The sequence below is a fragment of the Peromyscus eremicus genome, chromosome 2, assembly GCF_949786415.1.
Source record: "Peromyscus eremicus chromosome 2, PerEre_H2_v1, whole genome shotgun sequence".
NCBI classification, from domain to species: Eukaryota; Metazoa; Chordata; class Mammalia; order Rodentia; family Cricetidae; genus Peromyscus; species Peromyscus eremicus.
This window is the reverse complement of record NC_081417.1, coordinates 23978369-24000548: the sequence shown is the minus strand read 5'-3', so window position 1 is coordinate 24000548 and position 22180 is coordinate 23978369. Positions and strand designations below refer to the sequence as shown.

At 35.6% G+C, this 22180-nt stretch overlaps 1 protein-coding gene across 1 annotated transcript in view; it reads left to right on the top strand.

Moving 5' to 3' along the window:
* The window catches only part of LOC131904483 (RNA-binding Raly-like protein), an 87125-nt gene extending 65442 nt beyond the window's left edge, over nt 1-21683 (top strand). The window contains exons 4-5 of the mRNA XM_059255613.1: nt 10119-10232; nt 21472-21683. Of these exons, the coding sequence (XP_059111596.1) occupies nt 10119-10232; nt 21472-21683 (326 nt within the window). The remainder of the gene's footprint in view (nt 1-10118; nt 10233-21471) is intronic.
* Nucleotides 21684-22180: the final 497 nt, after the last annotated feature.

The window sequence follows — 22180 nt, the reverse complement described above, 5'->3', positions numbered from 1 at the left end:
CATACTACTAATATTGTTTTTGCTTTTTGAATTTTAACTTTGCCATTCATTTATTTCACAGTTGGATAAGAACCATAGCTTTAGCTACATTGAAACGCAAAAGTGAGCCAGGGGCTACATACACCTAGTCAAACAGAGAAATGGGGCAAATCCTGCTCTTTTCTTAAAAGTTCAAAAGAAATGAGACTTTTGTGTACTTTCAAGCTCTCTCGTAAGATCTGCCCTTTCTTTTAATGAGATTTATATTTCTGGATGAAGTCTACAAATGCCTTCTAGTCCTAGGTCAGAAGTCTAGTACTTTATGGCTATTTTTAAAATAAATAATCAAATCCCATAAAATAACTATTTTTATTTTTACCAAATACTTTACACTCATTCAATTAATCAGAACCTACCACATGACAAGCTTCATTTTTCATGCATGAAACAGACATGATCCTGAGGAGTTAATATAACAAAGCCAAAGTAAACATAACCCTTTATAAAAGAGAGTTATGATTTGATGGGCACATTATAGTGGGGGGAAGTTTTGTTGTTTGAGCTTTTCAGTTATTTCTCATTATATTATGAATTTATATTATTATATTTTATAGTAAGTTGTTTACAAACTTTTCCCACCAACTATAAATTCCATGAGTTTAGGAAGGCAGCTCACTATAAACAGTCCATGGCTTAGGGGTAAAGAGAAACTCAGACAGACATAAGCATTGTCATTCCTCCTTAAACTTGACTATATTGCTTCTGTTCTATATAATTCTATATAAAGTAAACATATTACTTCTCTCATATTCAATTATATTCCATAAAGTAACCTGAATAATAAATGCTTTTATTATTTTAAGAATGCATACAGTTGGGTGGTGATGGCACATGCCTTTAATCCCAGCACTTGAGAAGTAGAGGAAGGTGGATCTCAGTGAGTTTGAGGCCAGGCTGGTCTGCAAAGTGAGATCCAGGACAGCCAGCACTGTTACACAGAGAAACTCAGTCTTGAAAACAAAACAAAACAAAAACAAAAACAAACAGAAGAGAATACAAGCTTCACATAGTTATCATGAGGAGTACATGCAATTGCTTGTAAGTATCTCCTAAACAAATGCTAGATGCATAGTTGCACAGAGTAGACAATTAATGAAGAGTTAGAGAATGAAATGCGCTAATTTTTCATTTTATTTTTCTCATTATAGAAACATAATAGAAATAATGATTATTTATGTATAAAGGTATAAGTCTTATGAATAAATATATGTTAATACATATAATTCCATTCCTAAAAAATTCTTTGGATAACAATTGCTCTGACTTATTTTAGCAATATTCTTTACAGTTTGGCTTTTGAAACTATTTGCAAGATTGGTAAATTAGCCTCTTTGTATTGAATCACCTTAAAATAAATGCAAGAAAAAAAAACATGCAGATGTAGAAGCAGATGAAATGAAGTCACAGGTAAGATTTCCACAAATTCACATTAGAGAAATTAATTCTTATCATTTTTCTTCAAGTACCTGAATTAAATAGTGTGATTGATTAGTTAATAGTAAACAAAAATTAAACTGATGATTATATTTTTCACATTAGTCAGAATTACCTGTCACAACAGTGAAAGTAGTAATGTTTGCAGACAGGGAACCTAGACTTTAACCTGAACCCCATATGTGCAGATTATCTGATTCTAAGGAGTTATATCAATTGTATTCTCTGGCTTCTTATTGACAAAATAGAATACACAAAAGACTGATAATTAAGTTCTACGCAAATTTATTTTTATATTTAATATTGTAGCAAAGGCTTCGGAAATAAAAAGTATCATAAGTTATTATTAGTAGTAAAGTTTACATACTTATGAACACTTAGAAGTTTTTTAAATAGTTGACATCACATATGGTGAGGGTGAGTGGGGCAACAGACTACACCCATGTCTCGAGCCCACTCTGTTTCAATTCCATGGTTCATTCAATTCATCTAACATAAAAATCTATTCACTTCATAGGAATCTGGGTCCCCCAAAAGCACCTCCTGGTGTCTGCCAAGCATCTTGGCTTTTGGTTGGGTTGTGGCATTGCAGAAGGGATTGACACAGCTTACTAATTAGATGTTTTCTTCTTGTCATAAAACCACTAATTGCATAGTAATGGTACCACTCCCATGACCTCATCTATTCCTCACTACCTCAAAAATACTTTACCTCCAAATACTATTAAGCTCTGAATACATATGTGCAAGTAACATTATATTGACTGAACCAGTTATATTTAGGAATTGATATGTATATCCATATATCGTATATGCCGTAATAACAATGAAAAAAAGAGGCCATGGATTTGAAACAAAGCAAGGAGGGGTCTAGTAAGGTTTAGAGGAAGGGAAGTTTAAATAAGAAGAAATTATGTAATTATAGTACAAAAAGGAGCAGAAAAATGAATTTGCAGTATTAAGAATACTAAACATAGAATATCAAATATATATTCCAACCATGAAACCCAGAGTTTCAAATGTCTGTACTATTACTATTTATTTTGTCAAACAATTCTTTGCATGATGGTGAGATAGCCTGTGCATTGTAGAATAATCAACACATCAAATATTCATGAGACATCACCCTCCAGTTTTATACTGTCTTTAGTTAGTGCAGTATGGCCACTACAGGCAAAGTCACCCCCAGTTAAGAACCATTGATCTACAGACTTAGCTCCAGATTCTTTATTTGTCTCTGAATAGACCAGATCCAGGGGTGATTAAAATAAATTGAACTGTTTTTCACTGCATAAATCAGAAATGCACATCTAGGCAGATCGTGTCATCCTGCATGCCTAATTTCCTTTATAGATCATATCTCATGTTACAGAAAAAGGCCCAATCATCATCTTTGTTTACTATATCAAAATATAATAATATTTATCACAAAATAAATGTACTCTGGAGAAAACAGGTCTGCAATGATTTAATATGACTTTACTTTTTAAAAAATTCTACAGTGATACTTTAGGAAAATATTTCACTTTATCTATATGATGGAAACTGACTCCTACTTTCTCAAACACTGTTCTTCCTTCCACAAAAGCGAATGTATCTTATGAGCTAGTACTGTTTTCTGATGTTATTTACTAGTTTTAAATTCTGGCACTGTAATTATACATAGAAAATAAGTTATACTCAACAGGACCGAAGCAAAAAAATACTTGCTTTTCCTGTAATGTTTTGTAATTTTTATTGGATCATTTATGCAAAGAAAAGTTTTTCCTTGAAGTTCCAGTACTAATTTTCATAAAACACCTTGTAATATATAACAAGTGTATATACTCACATTAGGAAAGACTCATTGTGCATATTAACTGAGGATGCCACCTCTTATTGTCAGCTCCCTAGCTTCTTCTTCCCCTTTGACCTCTTTGCCAAACTTTATGGTCACATGCTCAGCTGCCCAGTTTTCACCTGTGGTTGGTATCCCACCCAAACACTAAAGCCTTGGTCCAATGCAATCAACCATCACCCCTCCCTTAAACTATTCTCAGAGCCTCAATGATTCTCTAATTCTGCCCATCATCCTACAGACTCTTCAAATTCAGTATGGTGCTGAGATGTCTTACGGTTGCCACTATGACATCCAGAACCAATGTCCACCTCTCCTCTCTGCTTCACTCCCTGATTCCTTACACTCTCCTTCCACCTACTGATTTTTCATCCAGCCACATTCACTTCTTTGCCCAAAACACCTGCCTATACTCCTTCTCCATCCTGTGTGCTCTGCTCTACGTCAGTCCTATCCACAAGCCTTTATCCCCTCTGCCTGCTTCCTCCTTTCATGGAGATTTCTGTTGACATATCCTCTTATCACTGAAAATTTCCCCACCACTTCATATAAAATTAAAAATCTCTTGGGAAAAACCAAGCCCTTCCTAACTTCTGTCTTATTTTTATCTATAGTGTATATGTTTGTTCATTGCCATCTTCCATTCTGGGTAAGAGTTCCATAATTTATAGGAAATTTCTCATTACTGTCCAGTGCTGTATTCCCAGGTTCTGGGAGGGAGATTTGTAATAATCTATTTCCATTAATACTGTTTAGCTATATGCCAAAAAATAATTGTGACCTTGTCAATAGATTTTTAACGAAAGAAGAAGTAGAAGTAACATCTGAGAGAAGTTAGGTTGAGAGGAGGATGCCTTGCTGAAGAATGGGATCAGAGATAAGGATATGTTTAGTGCTGGTGACTTTGAACTGACTACTTCAGGACTGAATGTTATATTTCAGGTGGAAGTGATGAGTCTGGGACTGCTTGACACATTTAAGAAAAGGCCAGTAGTTGCGAATGCAGCTTCAAAGTAGGAGAAAGAACAACAGAGATTGGAGCAGGGCAGAGGCTCTGGAAATGGATGAAACAGAAATAATTTCCACAAATTTGTAAATTTTCAGTGATAAAATTCATAATCTTCAGTAGTTACATCTAATTTCTCAATCTGTCAGTGAATAGTTTTAATCAGTTTCCTAACAGTAAATTGACTGAAAATATTAAGTACTTTTAGAAAAAAAACCCAGATATCACTATTCCATTCTGTGTATTTTATGGGCATTGTATTATCTGCAATGTATCCTCAGACATGAGGATTATGGATTAAAGATGAATTAGGAAAAATTTAAAAAGTTAGTTGCCAAAATCATTCTTTCCTTTTTCTTTCTTTCATCATAGAATTTTGACAAGGCACAGGTACAGTTCTATGATAACCATGTTTTTGAAGTCCCGGGCTGTTTACTCTTTCCCAGTCAGTCAGCAGCTCCTAAGATTAGTGTTTTATGAATTTTAGTGCCTGCCACATACACAAAGGGTAGAAAATAAAAGTGTGTTAGCCTGGTTCAGCATATTGCAAACTTTCTAGTATTTATTGTTTATTGTGTGTAGACACTGAACAAAGTTCTAATGTGATAACAGGAAAGAAAGAATTGAGCCAGGCGGTGGTGGTGCATGCCTTTAATCCCAGCACTCCGGAGGCAGAGGCAGGCGGATCTCTGTGAGTTCGAGGCCAGCCTGGGCTACAGAGTGAGTTCCAGGACAGGCTCCAAAGCTACACAGAGAAACCCTGTCTCAAAAAGCCAAAAAAAAAAAAAAAATTGAAGGCACTCTTTTCACAGCAGGAGTTTAGTTCTAGAACCTAAGGATGGATACATTTGTTAATTTACCCCACGTACCACAGCTGCCCCGAATTTAATTCTACCTCTCAAGTTTTTAGAATCTGGCTTATGATGACAAGACACAAATTTTTCTTTGGCAGTTTACCTGATTTAACATCTCTCCTTAAGCTGTTAAAATCATTTTTAAATAAACAGGACTGATTCAGTCCCTAAATTTTCAAGGCAGGAACCTGAGTAATCAGTAAAAGGATGAGGGAGACTATCAGAAAAAAAAAATACTAAAAATTGAGGCTGTTGAATTTCCTGAGTGCCTAATCAAGAGGTATTCTTCACTCAAGAAATGGATCGTTTACTATGGAATACAGACATGCAAAAGAAAAGTCAATAATCAGTGAAAGTGTGGTAGTAAATGTGAGGCACCATTAGATTACAGGTGAGAACCTCACCCTTCAGTGGGTTTGTAAAGGAGGAATTCATATGCAAACAAGTCTAAACCCTAAAATCTTGGTTAGATTTTGAGAGACACATTTAGAAACAGTAAAAGCCTTTGATTAGAGAAACATGTTTACACAATAATACAGTACAGCATGAATCATGGCAAGTTCTTCTTTTACCACTTACTGGTCTTATTGACACTGTGATCATGATACTAAGTAGTTGTGTTTATTTCCTCTAAGGTAGAGGATGGAAATTACACAGGTAGAAAACCTTCATGTCCCTAAGGTACACAGCTTTGAAGCAAACTTCTTATTATCAGGGAGCTGTCCTATTAAAGATAGGTCGACTTAGATAAGACATGGAGCAGAAAGGTAAAAAGGCACTTCCAGAATATCCTAGATACCATTTTAAAGCCATTTTATTTATACATCAATTACTTTCACATAACGTGGTCATATTAAAGAAACAACTGAAAGCATGGAAGATTGATTTTCACTCAGGGTTTCAGAGGGTTCTCCATGATTCTGCATGATTTGGTACCATGTATTGAAGAGGACATCATGGTAGGTGAGCATAAAGCAGAGAACAACTTCTCAAGCCATAAAGGACAAGAAACAAGAGATCAAGACAGGAGGTAGACAAAGCAAGCATAACCAAGAGGACCATCCCAAGGGCTGACTTCTGCCAGTCATACCTCATCTCCTAAAGGTTATAAAGCCTGCCAAAATAGTGCCACCAGCTGGGTCACAAACATTCAAAACTCGAATCATATGTAAGACATTTGGGATTATATATTAACGGAATGTGCTTCTTATCTGTCTTGCTATAGAAAGGGGAGAGATTCTGGAAATTTTCAATTAAGCACAAGGCTGATGATTTATAAATATTACTTTAAGAACTGTCTGCAAGAGGTTAGGTGAGTAGAAAGCAGAGGCTGAATAAGAGTGAATAAAAGTGGAGGCAGATATATTGGACCTACAGCTGTGTTATTTATTTAACGCGTAGTTTTTGAAAACGCGTAATTAGCAACATTGTTGACTTCTAAAATTGTAAGTCTTCCACATACAGCACTGAGATAAAGAATTGACTCTGGGAGAGGCAGACAACACTGTTAGCCTGGGCTGCTCTTAGCACCCTGTCAGTACTCATTTTTTTTTTTTTTGTCTTTCAAACTGATGGCCCCGACTAGCTCAGGATGTTTCTATTTATACAAGTTCTAATGTATTCAAGCATGAGCAGTTTCTTTTCTTTTTTTAATTAAGAATTTTTTTTATTCATTCCACATACCAACCACATGTCCCCCCTCATTCCCGCTCCTGCTCCCCAAGTTCCATAAGTCCAGGAGAAGAGATGGATGAGGGATTCTATGAGCAAGGGCCATCAAGACCATGATGGGGAAACTTACAGATACAACTGAACCAAGCTAGTGGGAACTCAGGAACTTTGGACCAACAGCTGTGGAACCTGCATGGGACTGGACTGGGCCCTGTGCATGGATGAGACAGTTGTGTAGCTCAGTCTGTTTGAGGGCACCCTGACAGTGGGAATAGGATCTACTCCTGGTGCATGAACTGGCTTTTTGAAGCCAATTGCCTATGGTGGGACACCTTGCATAGTCTTGGTGCAGGGGGAGGGGCTTGGACCTGCCTCAGAACTTCATACTTTCATGTCTGGGGGAGTCAGACACCTTGTACAAAGCTAGAGACTCATTTCGTCATTACATGGTTGGGCCATGGAAGAAAAAAGAACTTTACAGATTTCCTCCTTTTAAAGGAATGTGCACCCTTATAACCTTCAATAACGTTAATTAGACTGCAATATTAATACAATCCTTCCTTAGTCTTACAAAAAAAAAAAACACACACACACTAGTATAAGTCTAAACCTCAAACCTTGGCTCCCTAGACACTTAAGGTTTCCTATCATGTAAACTCCAATTTCTAGGTGCATTCTAATGCAGGTTTAATGATGTGAGATGTTGGTGACTTATCACTTTGTTTTTTAATATGATAAATAAACTAAATTAATTGACTACAGCTAAGGATTGACTTATTCCCTGAGAAATATATTCTATTAGTTTCTAGATACAGTTCCATTTTACATCATTGAAACCAGTTATCAGATAAAATATTTTCTATTAAATCTGATAGCTTTAAGTAAAACTACATGATATGCCTCCACCAAAGGAAATGAGTATCATTCTTCAAAGCAGAATCAATTCCTCATAGTGACAGATGATGTTTTTCAAAGTTAGCTGCAATTCAACAATGGTACTTTGATGTCTGAAATAATTGACATCCAGAGTGAGTCACTGTTTAAAGTGCATTCTCCTTTTAGTTGGGCAATTCTAACATAGAATTGCAGGAGACTGGTTTCCTGCAGTTTTTATCTAATGAAGTATTTTGCACTAGAAAGAAAAAATTACTTTAAAAGTTGATTTAATAATGAGAAAGGTTTTCTTTTTTGGACAGGAAAAAAAAAACTCTATCTTTTGAGACCTAATTACATTATGAATAGTATATGTCTTCATATATTTTAATTGACAGATATATAAACTTAAACAGATTTCATTTTATTAGTTTTTCAAAAAAATTTGAAGACTAGAAATGTCAAATTTCACACTAATTTATTCTGAATTTCTGGATAATATCTAAGCTGGGGTGATTATAAACTTAAATTGAAATGACAAAATAGGTGTGTGTGTGTTCTAGGTAGGCAGCACAGCTCTGCACTGAGGTCTTGGAGCCCAAAACCTACCTAATGAAGCTCAGGGCCTGGGAAGTCTGGTGGACTTTAAGATCTCTGTTATGGACTCATGACAAAACCACTTATGGTTTCCAGATAAGTAAAATAGACAATGATTGAATTTCTCAAAAGGAGTTATCACACTGTATATCCTTAACTTTTGCATAACTTCTATTATTAAAATTGTTCACAAACAATTTTGTGCATTCTGACCGGTCTCGTTCCCCACCCTCTCTTCTTTTCCTCCCACTCCTATTAGCCTCCTTCGCTCCCTAGGTCTCTTCTCAAATTCATATCCTCTTCTTTCCCTCCCACCCCATTAACCTCCTCCCTTCCCTTCATCTCTTTCCACATTCATGGTGGTTGGTTTTGTTCAGCAGGCCATTGCGTCTAACCAGGGATTAATCCATGTGGAATAATTAATGTAACCATGGATTTATTGTATGAACCTCACAAGTGAGTACAGAATTGAGCACAATGACTGCCACTTCTAGTAGCCCATAACGCAACAGGCAGGAGTAAGGGCCTTCCCAATCCATGACTGATTGTTCACAGGCCCAGTCTTATGTAGGCTCAATGAAGGCAAGTACAGCATCTTTGAGATCTTGATCACACAAGCTGTGTCATGCCCAGCAGATTGTATTACTTAAACCTTTCCCCTTAAATAAATAATTATTATTTAAATATGATATTGTCCTTTCCTTAAGCCGTTGAAAATAAATGGTTGATTTCATTGGCAAGGAGGTAATAAAATACGTTTTGTTTTCCATACCTGCTTTTGAACCTTTTTTTCTCCATTTCTGGGGACCAAAACTGGGGTCATTTGCTTGCTAAGCAAGCGTTCAAACACTGAGCTGTATCTCCCACACATACTAGATGATTTTTGCAGTACTACTTAGCAAAATGAAAAGTTGCTGTTCATAATAGCCCCAATTTTCTCTTTAGAAACCAGATTAAATATTGAAAATCTAGAATTGGAACAAATTGCTATACATATACCGGTGAAGTGGTATATGGTGTTATATATCTCTATGTCATGCAGTAGGAGGCTGAGGCAGGAGGATGGTGAGTTCAAGAACAGCTTGAGCAACATAGTGATGTTATCTCAAAATATATAAATAAATTATCCATAAATTAAATTTACGTAAAAATAATCAGGGGTACTGTCTGTGTGCTTTCTTTCCACCTGCTCCATGGCTTAAGGATAGGTTTGTACACTCTGTTGTTTTACTTTTAGGAAGAGCTTAGGCAATAGTGTATTCTCTCAAGGCCAAATGTCATATTTTTGTTTCAATCAATCCTCAAAGAACTGTCTTGAAAATATTACTGATGTCTAGCCATGAGTGGTGGGCTATGCGAGAGTATTCTATCATGAACTATTTATTGAGACCCTGTCTCAAAATCAAAACACATAAAACACATATATAACAACACGGTGATTCAAAGTAGTATTAACAAAGGTATCACTATTCCTTAAGCTAAGTCAGTTTTATGTTGAAGGTTTATTCTCTTACTTGCCTGAGTAAGTAAGTCAAGACCTGGCATTATTCTGTTGAAAATGTTTTCAGATTCTTTTAGTCTTTCATGTGACCTTCAGTTAGAAGATTGAGTATCAGATTCTCATGTCACTAAGAGTCCTTACTTCTAATTAGCAAAGACGTGCACTGCTTCAGGATGACTAGCTGTAACAGGAAGCTGATGATTTCCTGGGAATCTTATAAGATAGTCTTGAGAAGCACTGTGTCATAAACTGTGTTCTAAGTGGTCCATTTGATGTCTTGTTTTCTTTCCACTTTTCCCCTTCCAGTGAAATCAGATGAGTTACAGACAATCAAGAAAGAATTAACCCAGATCAAAACTAAAATTGACTCCTTGCTAGGGCGCCTGGAGAAGATTGAGAAGCAGCAGAAGGCAGAGGCAGGTAAGTGGAAAGGAATTTGTGGCCACAGACAGGTTGGAATTAACCCCACAGCATCAATTGTAGAATGCAGGCCAGAGAGAGAGACCAGCTGAATCACTAAGTTACAAAGCACAAACAACTCTTGTAAGCCAAGAATTGCACTGATGGAATGGGGCTGCTTTGGAAAATATTAACAAATACTTCTAAGATTAAGGTTGAAAAAGGATAGTATTTTGATGGAACAATCAATAGTAGATACATCCAAATTAAAACTTTCTATCTCAGTATTAGGTAAATTGTAAGAAAATAAAGACAAGTAACGGATAGTGTTATCAAGATAATATATTATTCACATTTCATTAAATTAACCACAGTACAATACAAAAAAAATCCAAATACCATTATTACGGAGCCCAAATTCTGTCTTTCCTGTGACCTTGTGAAATTTCTTTACCCTAATTCAGAAACTGGGAAGCATACAGCAGGTCCTTGGCAAACACAGGCCAAATTATTTGATTAATCCTTTACCACTCAGTGGGCTTTTTCGGGATTATCGTCATAGTTCCTACCCACAGTCTAACACAGTTATTACACCTTTTCTTGTATAATGTTTTAAGATCACATGAAATGAGAATTGGGATGAACTCAGAGCTGCTCCATATTTTGATTTGCATTTTTCAAGGTGCTAGGTAGCTCACAGGCTGCTGTATAGCTGACATGGAGGTTAAGAGGAGACACATTAGGTATATACAGTGTGTGCCTCTTTCAAACTTAGCCCTTGCTCCAAGGATTGTGTGAATAATGCTACTTGTGTGTGTGTGTGGTCCTGAGATTCAAACAGAACTAAACTTACTAGGAATTTCACTTCTTAAAAATCAAATAAATGAGCAATATAAGTTTGAGAAGTTATTATTAAGTCCTGCTCCTTTCACAGAATGCAAACAAAGGTTCACAGGCATAAATTTATTTCTGCAGCCACATGAGTGGTTTGTGATGTACCTGGGTCATAAGATCAGGACTCAGGTTTCTCTCATAGCTGCATTCCTGGCTTCCCCGAAGTGAGGCTACTAGGGTACTCTTACCTAGTGAGCATTGTTGGGGACTAGAGTTGTGGCTGAGGTGCCTGCTTGGAATATAGAACTCCTTGCTGGAACCCATGATTCCTAAACTAAAGCAAGCAAGTACCTACCTGCCTGTTTACTCTCAACCAGAACTGTTGCCCACCTCTTGGCTGAGCTACAGAACATTTCTAGTTATAAGCACTTCAGAATAAGGTTATTCAATCCATACTTTAAATATCTAATTAAAAATAACAGGAGTCAGTAACTCTCCCTAGCATGTTAATATGAAAGAGACATGATAGATTAAACTGAACAACTTCTCCTGAAATTTTTAATAGCACATTTTTAGACTGAGAAAAGCTACATTGCCTACACTTCACAGTAAAGAAATTTAGAGTTTTAGAAAGTTTTGATGCACTGTCTATACCCATAATCTAAAGTGTTGCTGTAACTGAAATATCCTGTGATGTTGCCTAAGTCAATATTTCCCTTTGAGGAACTTCTGTAGAACTCATTATTATGTAAAACAACCCTTAGAGCAAAAGACTTTGATAACCAATTTGCACTTCAGTTTAAAGGCTTATAGAGAACTCATTTAAATATAAATCACCTCAAAGAGAAAAATGTGATCCTTATTCCAGCGTATTATACCTTCCGGTTTCCTGCAATGAATAATACCTGCCACAGATCTTGCTGCAAGATCATCTATAAAAGTAACACTCTAATTCAAGCCCCGATTTTCCTTTTATAAAAGCTGTCATCTTGCCTTTGCGCGTCTTTAAACTTTTCCAGTCATGAGACCGTTACTTTTAACATGACAAGTCTTGTCCTTGTTGTTGTTCCTTTTACATGCTATGAAGAAAATGGAGGTATTTAATTCGTAACTTCACTGCCTTGTAATTGTCTTCTGAATAGCATCTCTATTTATGGAGATAATATAATTCTCTTCTTCATTTCCTGTATTTTCTCTGTGGAAAGAAATCAGAATTATATGGAAAGAGTTAACACTGTGTTATGGAGAGAGGAGTAAAATGCATTAAAATTCATTAAAAGGTACTCAAAACCTCATTATTAAATCCAGGGGCTCTAACTTTAATGTTTAATTGGTTGAAAGCTAATTATTTGCTAGCTAGCACTTATTCTTCATTATTGTTCTTTCTATATCTTATTCCTTACATAGTATTAGCCATTTAATAAGGACTGTTTCCAGCATAAATGTAGTCAAGGGGGAAGAAACAGATGACTAGGAAGAAAAGAGAATTCAGAACATGGCTGGGCAAGATATGGGGTAAATTCTGGCTGAGCTTCATAGGATTTGTTTCCCCAGTGACTTCAAAGGGAGTTCTAAAACTTTCCATCAAAATCATTATAAAACACAATCATATTATTATGGACTGTCTACACCATAAAATGTTTTAAATAGATCTCCATGCACCTCTTCATTTGACATTATAATCTTTCTAAGTACAAGATCATATTTTCTTTTTCCTTACTTTACACGTTACAGTATCATTTACCATTACCAGGTATGTAGCAAGGCTTGAGACCTTTTAGACTATAGGAATGGAGAATGCCCCTCTAACTCATACACAAGCAATTAAAACTGTGGTTACTGTGATTCCACAATACATATATTGGTTTTCCACTGAATAAAACAACTTTTTAAAGATGTAGAAAACATATAAATTAATGAAAGCAATGATTAGCACTTCATAGCAGTTTAGATTATAAATGGATCTCATTCCTAGATGATTCTTTAGAAGGAGCCAAATGTAAATTGTCATACACACACACACACACACACACACACACACACACACACACACAATTTATATGGCTGGCTTGCCTTGTGATATCATATAACCAAGAAGGTAAACCACAAAAGGGAAAGGTATATTGTGCATCACACAATTGGCCGAATTACTCCACAGGAAACTACATTAAAAAACAAAATTTTTGTCACAGACCAGTGCAAAGAGCAATGGATTAGATTTACCCTGGAAAGCATACCTAATACATGAGCAACAGCCTTGTTTGGGTGGTTACGATGTTAAACTGAGAGGTGAATTGAATTATCAGGAAGACCACAAACTTCAATCATAGTGAATGAATGTATCCTACCTGTATGTTTTCATACAACACAGAATTGTAAAAAGTTAATGCTGAAATGGTTGTATTATAAATTAATATAAAATTATAAGACTTCTTAAGAAACAAATGAAAAATTTCAACCTTAATATTCACTCCACACCTGAAAAATCTTTTTAGTTAATACTGTTGTTCTTCCAGTTCATGCATTTATTTTATCTGATGACCACTAATGACATTTTTCTGTACCAACCCTCTAGTAGACTCTCCTTACAGGAATGAAGATGAATTTGGCTCTCACCTGATTTAGCCTTTCTTCCCCTGTCATTTGAAGCTATGTGCACACAACAGTCTATTTAATATTTAGGATTTCTAATATTCCAACCTTTCCAAGGCATTTGAACATGGACTTAGCATGGTTCATCTATGAGTTTATCTAAGCTGAATTCAAATTTTGGTTGAATCATTTCTGAAGTATCTGCCTACAGTAATAGCAAGAAGTCATGGAGCTGCTTGTCTTGCCAATTTATTTTGTATCCTGAATCATTAATATCTCTCCTCTCTGGTCATCTATACTTAGTCAAACATGGACTATTAGAACTCAAAGAAAAGAGTATTCTTGGCAGGTCTTCTTTCCCCAGCCTCAACTGTGGCCACTGATTCTATTCTGAACATTCCTGAATGCAGCTGATGATGCTTCCAATTAGAGACAGTGGTTTTAACTCAGCTTCCTTCTTACACTGCTTGAAAATAATTATGAAGCTTTGAAATAAAGCTCCATTGCAAGAACAGACATAGAATAAAAGTTCACAAGTCAGATTGTTGAAGATATTTATGTTTCTAACTTAATACCTCCTAAAGGTCCAAGTCCAATTTTAAAATCAGAATTCCCACAAGGCTGTAAGTTAAATGTACTAAGTGGGTAAAAATCTGTGGAGGAAAAAAAAAACATACTCCAAGGTCCTCATTCTCAAATATCCCTGACACAATTTGACAGAGGACTAAAGATTTCTATAGAAAAGCTAAAACAGTAGGCATCAGGGTAGACAGACGATAAGTAAGTCTGAGAAAGAAACAAAAGATTATACATTTGCTCTATAGATTCCAGGTTCTCTCCCCTCATCATAGGATACTAGGTGAATTGTCACTTAAGAACACGAGCAACCCAAAAAATAACACTCTATATGCTGACATGGCATCCCCAAGGAAGTGATCAAGCAGACTACCTTAATAATAAAAAAAAAGAAACCTGTGTTTACATAGCAGCTGTGAGTACCTAAATGCTTCTCTAATTATATGAAAAACTAATGATCAAGGTAGAAGAAAATATTAAAAGCAAACACACATACACGCAAAGAACTCAGAGGAAGTAGATTGTACAGAGGAACAAAACTTTAAAAGAAAACAAAATGACGGCAACAAAAAACTGATTGATATCTTCAGAGAGAAGAGACAGAACTGCATTGATGAAATAAGAACAAAATTATAAAAGTCAGTGTTCAAAAGGCACATAAGAGTTTATAGGAATTAACATACAGTAGCACCAACGAACAACTCAGGAAATTAGAAAAAAAAAATAGTCCAGTGGGCTGGAGACATGACTCACTCGTTAACAGTACTTCTTGCTGCTTTTACAGAGAACCAGTGAGCAGCTCCCACTGTGTGAGTGGTGGTCCACAATGCCCTGTAATTCCAGTTCCAGGGAATCTGATGCCTTCTTCCTGCCTCCATGGGGGGCCATAGGCAAGTGTGCATACATGTGCACAGACATACACAGAAATAAGTAAATAAATAGTAGTTTTTAAAGGAAGTTCAGGAAAATGGTATTAAAGTGTACTTACTGCTTAGCTGCTCAAAACATTTATAAACTTAAAACAATGTAAAAACTAAAAATTGAATTGATCTATTTCAGCTTATAATATTACTTTCTAGGGAGATGCAAAGTGAGTAGAAATTATTTGACAAATAAACGAGTCTATGAGACAGTAAGGATTATGTCAACAGATAATTCATGGAGGATTAAGATGGAGTGTGTGTAGAAGCATAAAGGTACATATTGGAAAAAATCAGCTGGGAGAGCAAAAGTCTTCAAAGAGCTAGGAACGGTTGGCAGATAGAAACCACTCTTCAAAGTGGGACCTCTTAATATGGGACTACAAAAACTGGAGGTTTGTAAAGAAGCCAACTTTAATCAACTTTAATCAAGGCAAAATAGATGAAAACTTTTGAAGTTCGTACTGGCAAGAATCTTCCACTTTACGGTCAGACATACAGAAAAGCATTCCTACACTGAACACAAGGGGAGAGCAGTTAGTGAGACTCTCTTCAAGACTGTTGCATTCGGAGTTGGGCACAGAATTAAACTCTGAATAAAGATGAGACTGGAAGATATTCAAATGTTAGACAAACTGCCTGAGCTGTGTTATGAGGTATTGGCAGTTCCCGCCCAATGTGATTAGGCAAATTATGATTGATAATTACCTTTAGCAAAGTTACGCTCTTCTCTCCAAATAGACCGAGAGACTGGGCAGTCCATCCATATGATGACCTGTCAGGGGGATGCATACTAGATATGGAGAACACTTATGGGTGGAAAAGATACATATATCAAATGGGCAAAGAAAGGAAAAATAATTGAACACTTTCAAAGTGAAGATTCTAGGAGGGAGTGTGGGCCTGGGGTGAGCAAGAAGCCTATCTAGAGCTTAGTTAAACACAGGGAAACGTGAATCCTGTCTTAGTGATAACTGTTACTCCAGTTGTGATCTCATTTTCTTGTGTCCTGTCTGTGCCCCATCACTATGCTGTAAATCTTGTCAATTCCATTCACAAACTTCAGCATTATCTTCTACTACTCAGACAGTTAAGGTTTCCTAATCTCTCCTTTGTTAGCTGTACTGCACCGCATAACTCTCATTTTTCCAAGACCACTGCCCCTATCCAGTGTTGATCCCCTTCCCCATGCTCATAGCTCTTTAATATCCTGTCGATGTATTTCACATATTCTTCATTTCTAGACTATAATCTAATGATTTGATAATTTTACTGAATGATGCAACCATCGCCACAATTCACTTAAGACATTTTCACGCCCTAAAAAACACCCCTTCTTGGTTGTTTCCTCTCTGTCCCATTTTCCATGTGGAAAGTCGATTCACATTGCTGAAAGAATGAGACAGGAGTGAGACAAAAATTACATGTACACGCCATATAGATTGAATCTACCTGACTAATCCTGAGACATTTGGGAAAATGTTCATAGAATTTACAAAATGACGGAAACAATATCTCCTTCAAATTATAATATTTAAGTAAGCATAATATTCTTTAATAATTTAGATTTAAAATTTTGAAATTTCATGTGACAAATTTGGTTAATTCTCTCTAAAAATTCGTTTATGCAATGAATATTTTAATCAAAACACATTTCTCATATGTAATTTTCCTATGGTTGTTAGTAATAGCATCTGTAATGAATTGGATATTTAGCTGCAGCACTTTTTAAACCATTGAATTAAAACTCATAGATGTTTAAAATAGAATCTTTTGAAAATAAATTTCATACTGATTGGGAAAATATTGATTGCAAAATTCTATCTTGGCTGTAATAAATAATGGAGTGTTTTTGTATCAACAGTCTTTTCCCTTGTCTGCTAAGTACAATTTAGCTGGAAGTTAGCTAACAATTAAGCCAGCATGTCAAAAAGCTTAATTGCCGCCTCAACCAATTTTCAGTCATATTAATAACAACTGTGAAGAAAACACAATTTAATAAAAATGCTTTGATGACAAATCCCAACAACTGTAATTTGTTTCCTGGATCACATACAGCTTCCAAAGTAAAATGAGGTCTGCTGAAAAGGTTTTCACCTTTCCATATCAGGACAGAAATTTAATATCAAATGATTTCTTTTCAACCCTTTTGGAGCCATAAATAATTCCCCAGAATCAGAAATACCAATCATTTGCATTTATTTTCCTTTGATAGTCATTGTTTAGCTAGAATATGTTCCCTAACTGAACGGATTTTTCATCCTTGAACTTAGAGATTATCCTCTCTTTGAAGAAATTCAAAGTATTCTTTCCCTGAATGCCAGGTAAGCTCCTCTATATCCTGGAGATGCATTAGGAGACAGCAAAGCCTGTGGAGTCTGAAGTCTTCCTGTGGATTCCTACTCTCACTTGCTTTATTTATGCCGCAGTTTCCCCATGTATAAAATGAACAATAATACTCTTGAAGGGTGTCCCGAGGACTAGTGCTCATGATTGTTGTATGGTCAGTACTTCAGAAGAACTCACTACCTCACTAATGTGTCGTCATTATAAGTCTTTTCGTTGTGTATTAACCTTATAATTTAGATAACACTGGGATTTTTTTATTTGACATTAACTGCTAGCTTTGGCAGTCTTGATCCACACTTCCAAAAAAACAGTGTAAGACTAACTCACTTCTCTGCTCAGAAAAGAATCCATCACTTTGACACACATAAACCAACAGAGAGACTCTAAGACATGCCAAAACACAAAATTAGCACTTTTCTATAACATATGAATACTCCACATTTATTTTTCTTTTGAGGAATTGTCAACATAAATATGAATAATTCTCCTCTAAGAATGTTTCAGGCCCCTTACTCTGCTACAGATTGTGTCAGGAATATTTATTTTGAATCTTCAGAACTTCTATTTTGTTATCATGATGCCAAAGTCAATGCCATTTTTTTTTATATATAGGAGAGATTTGAAACGTAGGCAGAGAGCCGGGCGGTGGTGGCGCACGCCTTTAATCCCAGCACTCGGGAGGCAGAGCCAGGCGGATCTCTGTGAGTTCGAGGCCAGCCTGGGCTACCAAGTGAGCTCCAGGAAAGGCGCAAAGCTACACAGAGAAACCCTGTCTCGAAAAATCGAAAAAAACAAAAAACAAAAAACAAAAAAAAAAACAAAAAAAAAAACCCAAAAAAAACAAACAAAAAAAAAAAAACGTAGGCAGAGGATTTTATTATTGGATTCCACACAACTCATAAATATATTCAGCAAATGTTTTCATGTAAGGCTGTGACCTAGGCAGCAGCAAAAAAGAGAGAGAGAGAGAGAAAGACGAATACAAATATTTCTGCCTGAAAAGTCTTTACTGACATATATATATAAAAGTGTACACATGTGCATTCATGCACACAAACACATACATATGAAATTTCCACATGTTCACACAAAGAGAATTATGGAGATAAAGTAAACACTACAAAATTTACATTAAACCAATGTTATTCATTTCTAAAAGAAAGAAATTAGATAATTATTCATAAAAACAGAACTAGTTCTTTTGCTTCAATTTTAGCAAGATATTTTTTAGACCAAAAGTGATTATTCAGCTGCAAAACAGTAGCTTAGTGAACAACTATGCTTTCATGTGTGATTTATTCATGGATCCTATTACTTACTCTTCTTGCTATGTGACACTTCCCACTGAGCCAACTACAAAATTCTATGCTGACCACACCTTATGAAAATCCAGGCTGGCCTAATTTCTGTTCAACTGTTAAGTCCCATGAATCAATTACCAGTATAACTAAGGGGTTTATATTTTCAACCCAGATAATATCTCCTAAGCATTTAATCTTTTAGGTTAAAGAATGAATGGACGCAGACAGCTTACAGATTTTTCTTTCCAGCTTTGAACTGTACTAATAGCCTGATGTCTTTGAAATATACTCTCAGAGGAATCAGAGGCACAGTATATGTACAGAAGCCAAAGAGTAATTTAATATTTTATGTTTGTTTAAACAGAAATAAGAAGGCCATGTGAAAGCCAATATGAAAAATTATCTTTTCAATATGTTCTTAAAAATTCAGAAGTAGAGATTTTTGACAAGGAAATTTTCTGTATAGTTATCAAATAATCAATAAAGATTCCACTTTAGCATTATTTTGAGCTCTTGTGCTTATGTATTTGTGTGGTCTCTGCAGTTAAAAGGCACATTCACACCTTTTCCTCATTCAAGAAAACAACTACTTTGGGAATCCAATGTTACAGTTTTCACTTACCTTTCAGAAAACAAAACTAAAGTTCATTGGAATAGTAATTAGCGGAAATATGTACCCTATATCTTATATCCTAACAACTTAACAGCATAACTTATACTTACCAGACATATAAAATGATGAGGCATATCAACAGATTGCCTGAAAATAAACCTCAGTTTGCAATGAACATCTGTATTGTTCCAATGAGCCTGGCAATGACCTGAGAGGAAAAAGATAGTATTTCCCAGGGAGTTCAAACACTAAGGAGTCACTGGTTAAACAACAGCAGATCCAATTTAATTTGGATAAGGGTTACATAGATTTATAAAAAGCAAACAAAAGATTTTTGGCTAGTTATATAAGAACTACTTTGTAATCCTCAGAGGACTTTCCATGGTAAAATCACATGGCCATCACTTTCATCAGTACGCCATATATGCACCTGGAGATGAAGCTCATCTTGACACATTGGTTACATTGTTGCAAGGTCTCTGAGGCTAATTATTTGACAGAAATAGATTCTGTGGATATACTAAGAAAAAAACTGGCAATTTTAACATGCCTACTATAATCATTTACTCCAATTATGATTATTCTGAAGCAAGGCCTGATACGTACAAGATTTTTAACTACCACTAGCAAAAGTGATACTCTTGCTAGTGTTGAGGCCTGAATATATATATATATATATATATATATATATATATATATATATATACAGTGAGAATTCCCTGTCCTCTTTAATGCTATTGTACATGTTTATGCCATCCTTGACAGGTTATAAAACATTTTCCACACATGTATTGTTAATCTTCAGAGCAAAGTTCATGTATTTATATGATGTAATCGTATGGCAAAACTTAGAATGAAACCTGATGTCGACAGTGCCACCGCTAAGTAACTTAAATAGTATTAGAGCCCTCTCCTCTGGTAGAGGACAGGACACACTCCACCTTTCTGTCTTTTTTCAAAAACATTTATTATTCTGAGAACTGAAATGGAAGAATGCATAGACACACATTATTATAGAAATAATTACTGTAATGATATTCAACAATATGTAGAAAAGGGTTACCTGTATATTTATATAAATTTTTTCAAAGCTTATTGGGTTGAATCAGAGTCTATAGATCAATGGTTAGTTTCCTCTTAACTCACATTATGAAAAAAATAGGAAATGAATGTTTAAGACTTTTACTCTCTAAGTTGTTTTTATGGTCATGGAAGATGAGTAAGTAAGCTCAAAGTGGAGCCTATTTAAAGCTCAAATCAAAGAGTGGAATGATGTTTTAATAAAATAACAGTAAGCAAAATTAATGAAAACAACATAGCTTTTAAGAGACTGTGAGCACACAGGGGAACTCTATAGAGAAAGAAACAGGATGTGATCTTGTTTGTCCAATGCTGCTTGAAGTGTTCACAGGAGATGAGAACAACCAGTAGAGAGATAATTACTACGCTGTCAGCACTGCTTCCACGTAAGACCTTCCGCCAACAGAATGTACCAGTCCTGGCAGTTAGAGGGAATTCTGTTAGTGTGGAGTTTGGCTTCTCTTGTTGAGCACTTATTATTTGCAAACTACTATACTAGCATTTTTATTTTCTGCATCAAACCTTAAATATTTAGGAACATTTATCATCTGTAGAGAAGAGAAAATAGGCACATGGTAGGTCAATCATTTCTTCCTTGTAAAGCACCACACTCCCACTAGGTAATGAATCCCAGCTGTGGCTCTAGGCAGTTTGACATCAGGATTTTTCACTTGGAAAGACTATTCTCTTTAGAGTCTCATATAAAATGAAATATTTAGGAAGATCTGTATACTAATGTAAATATTTATTTATATATTCTTAGCATCTTAAGATCCTACTTTTTACCAATTTCATTTTTAAATAAATTTGCTTACATGTAAACATACACATATGTACGCATGTAATTCAACAATTGAATAAATTTACTGAAATATCCTTATCTTTTACATGCTCTTAACAGCTCATTCTTTTTAAGAGTTCCCTGTTTTTTCATGGTTTTTCCAAATGACTCATTAGCAACCCAAGGTAGTAGTCATCTGCTTTCTCCCCCCTAGAAGCTCAGAAGAAGCAATTGGAGGAGAGTATAGAGCTGATCCAAGACGAGTGTGTGTCAGAGAATGCAGACCACTCCACAGAGGAGCCTGCTGAAGGAGGGCAAGAAGCGGATGGAGGAGAAATGACTGATGGGGTAGAGGAGGACTTCGATGAAGATGGGGGTCACGAGCTGGTAGGAATGCAATGTTTGGTGTCCACATCTGTTGGGTGACAGCAATAGCATTTGATCAAAACATCCATTCTAAAATAAAAATTAAATCATTTGGGGTTTCTTTATCTTTTGTGAATATATTCAAAGGAACATCAGTATAGTGCTTTGCACATAGCAAGTGCTCAATATATTTTTTATTAATTTAAACAATGAGGGTGAAAATGAATGTAAAATGTAAGTGCTACATACAATGCTAGGTATAATAAAGTCCCAAATGTAAGACTTTCTTCTGCACATTCTCTGTCATAAAAGAAAATGTGCATTTGTACAATTAAATGTGTGGGTGGACACAATATGATGGTGACAAAAGCCATCTAATTTTTTCACAATTGTTTGTTTTATTTAGCTATTTATTTTGTCTGTGTATGTACACACATGCTTTAACACGTGTCCAGATCAGAGAACAGCTTGCTGCAGTCAGTTCTCTTTTTGCAGCATGTGGACCCCAGGAAAGACTCAGAATTGTCAGTCTTTACAACAAGCACACTTACATACTG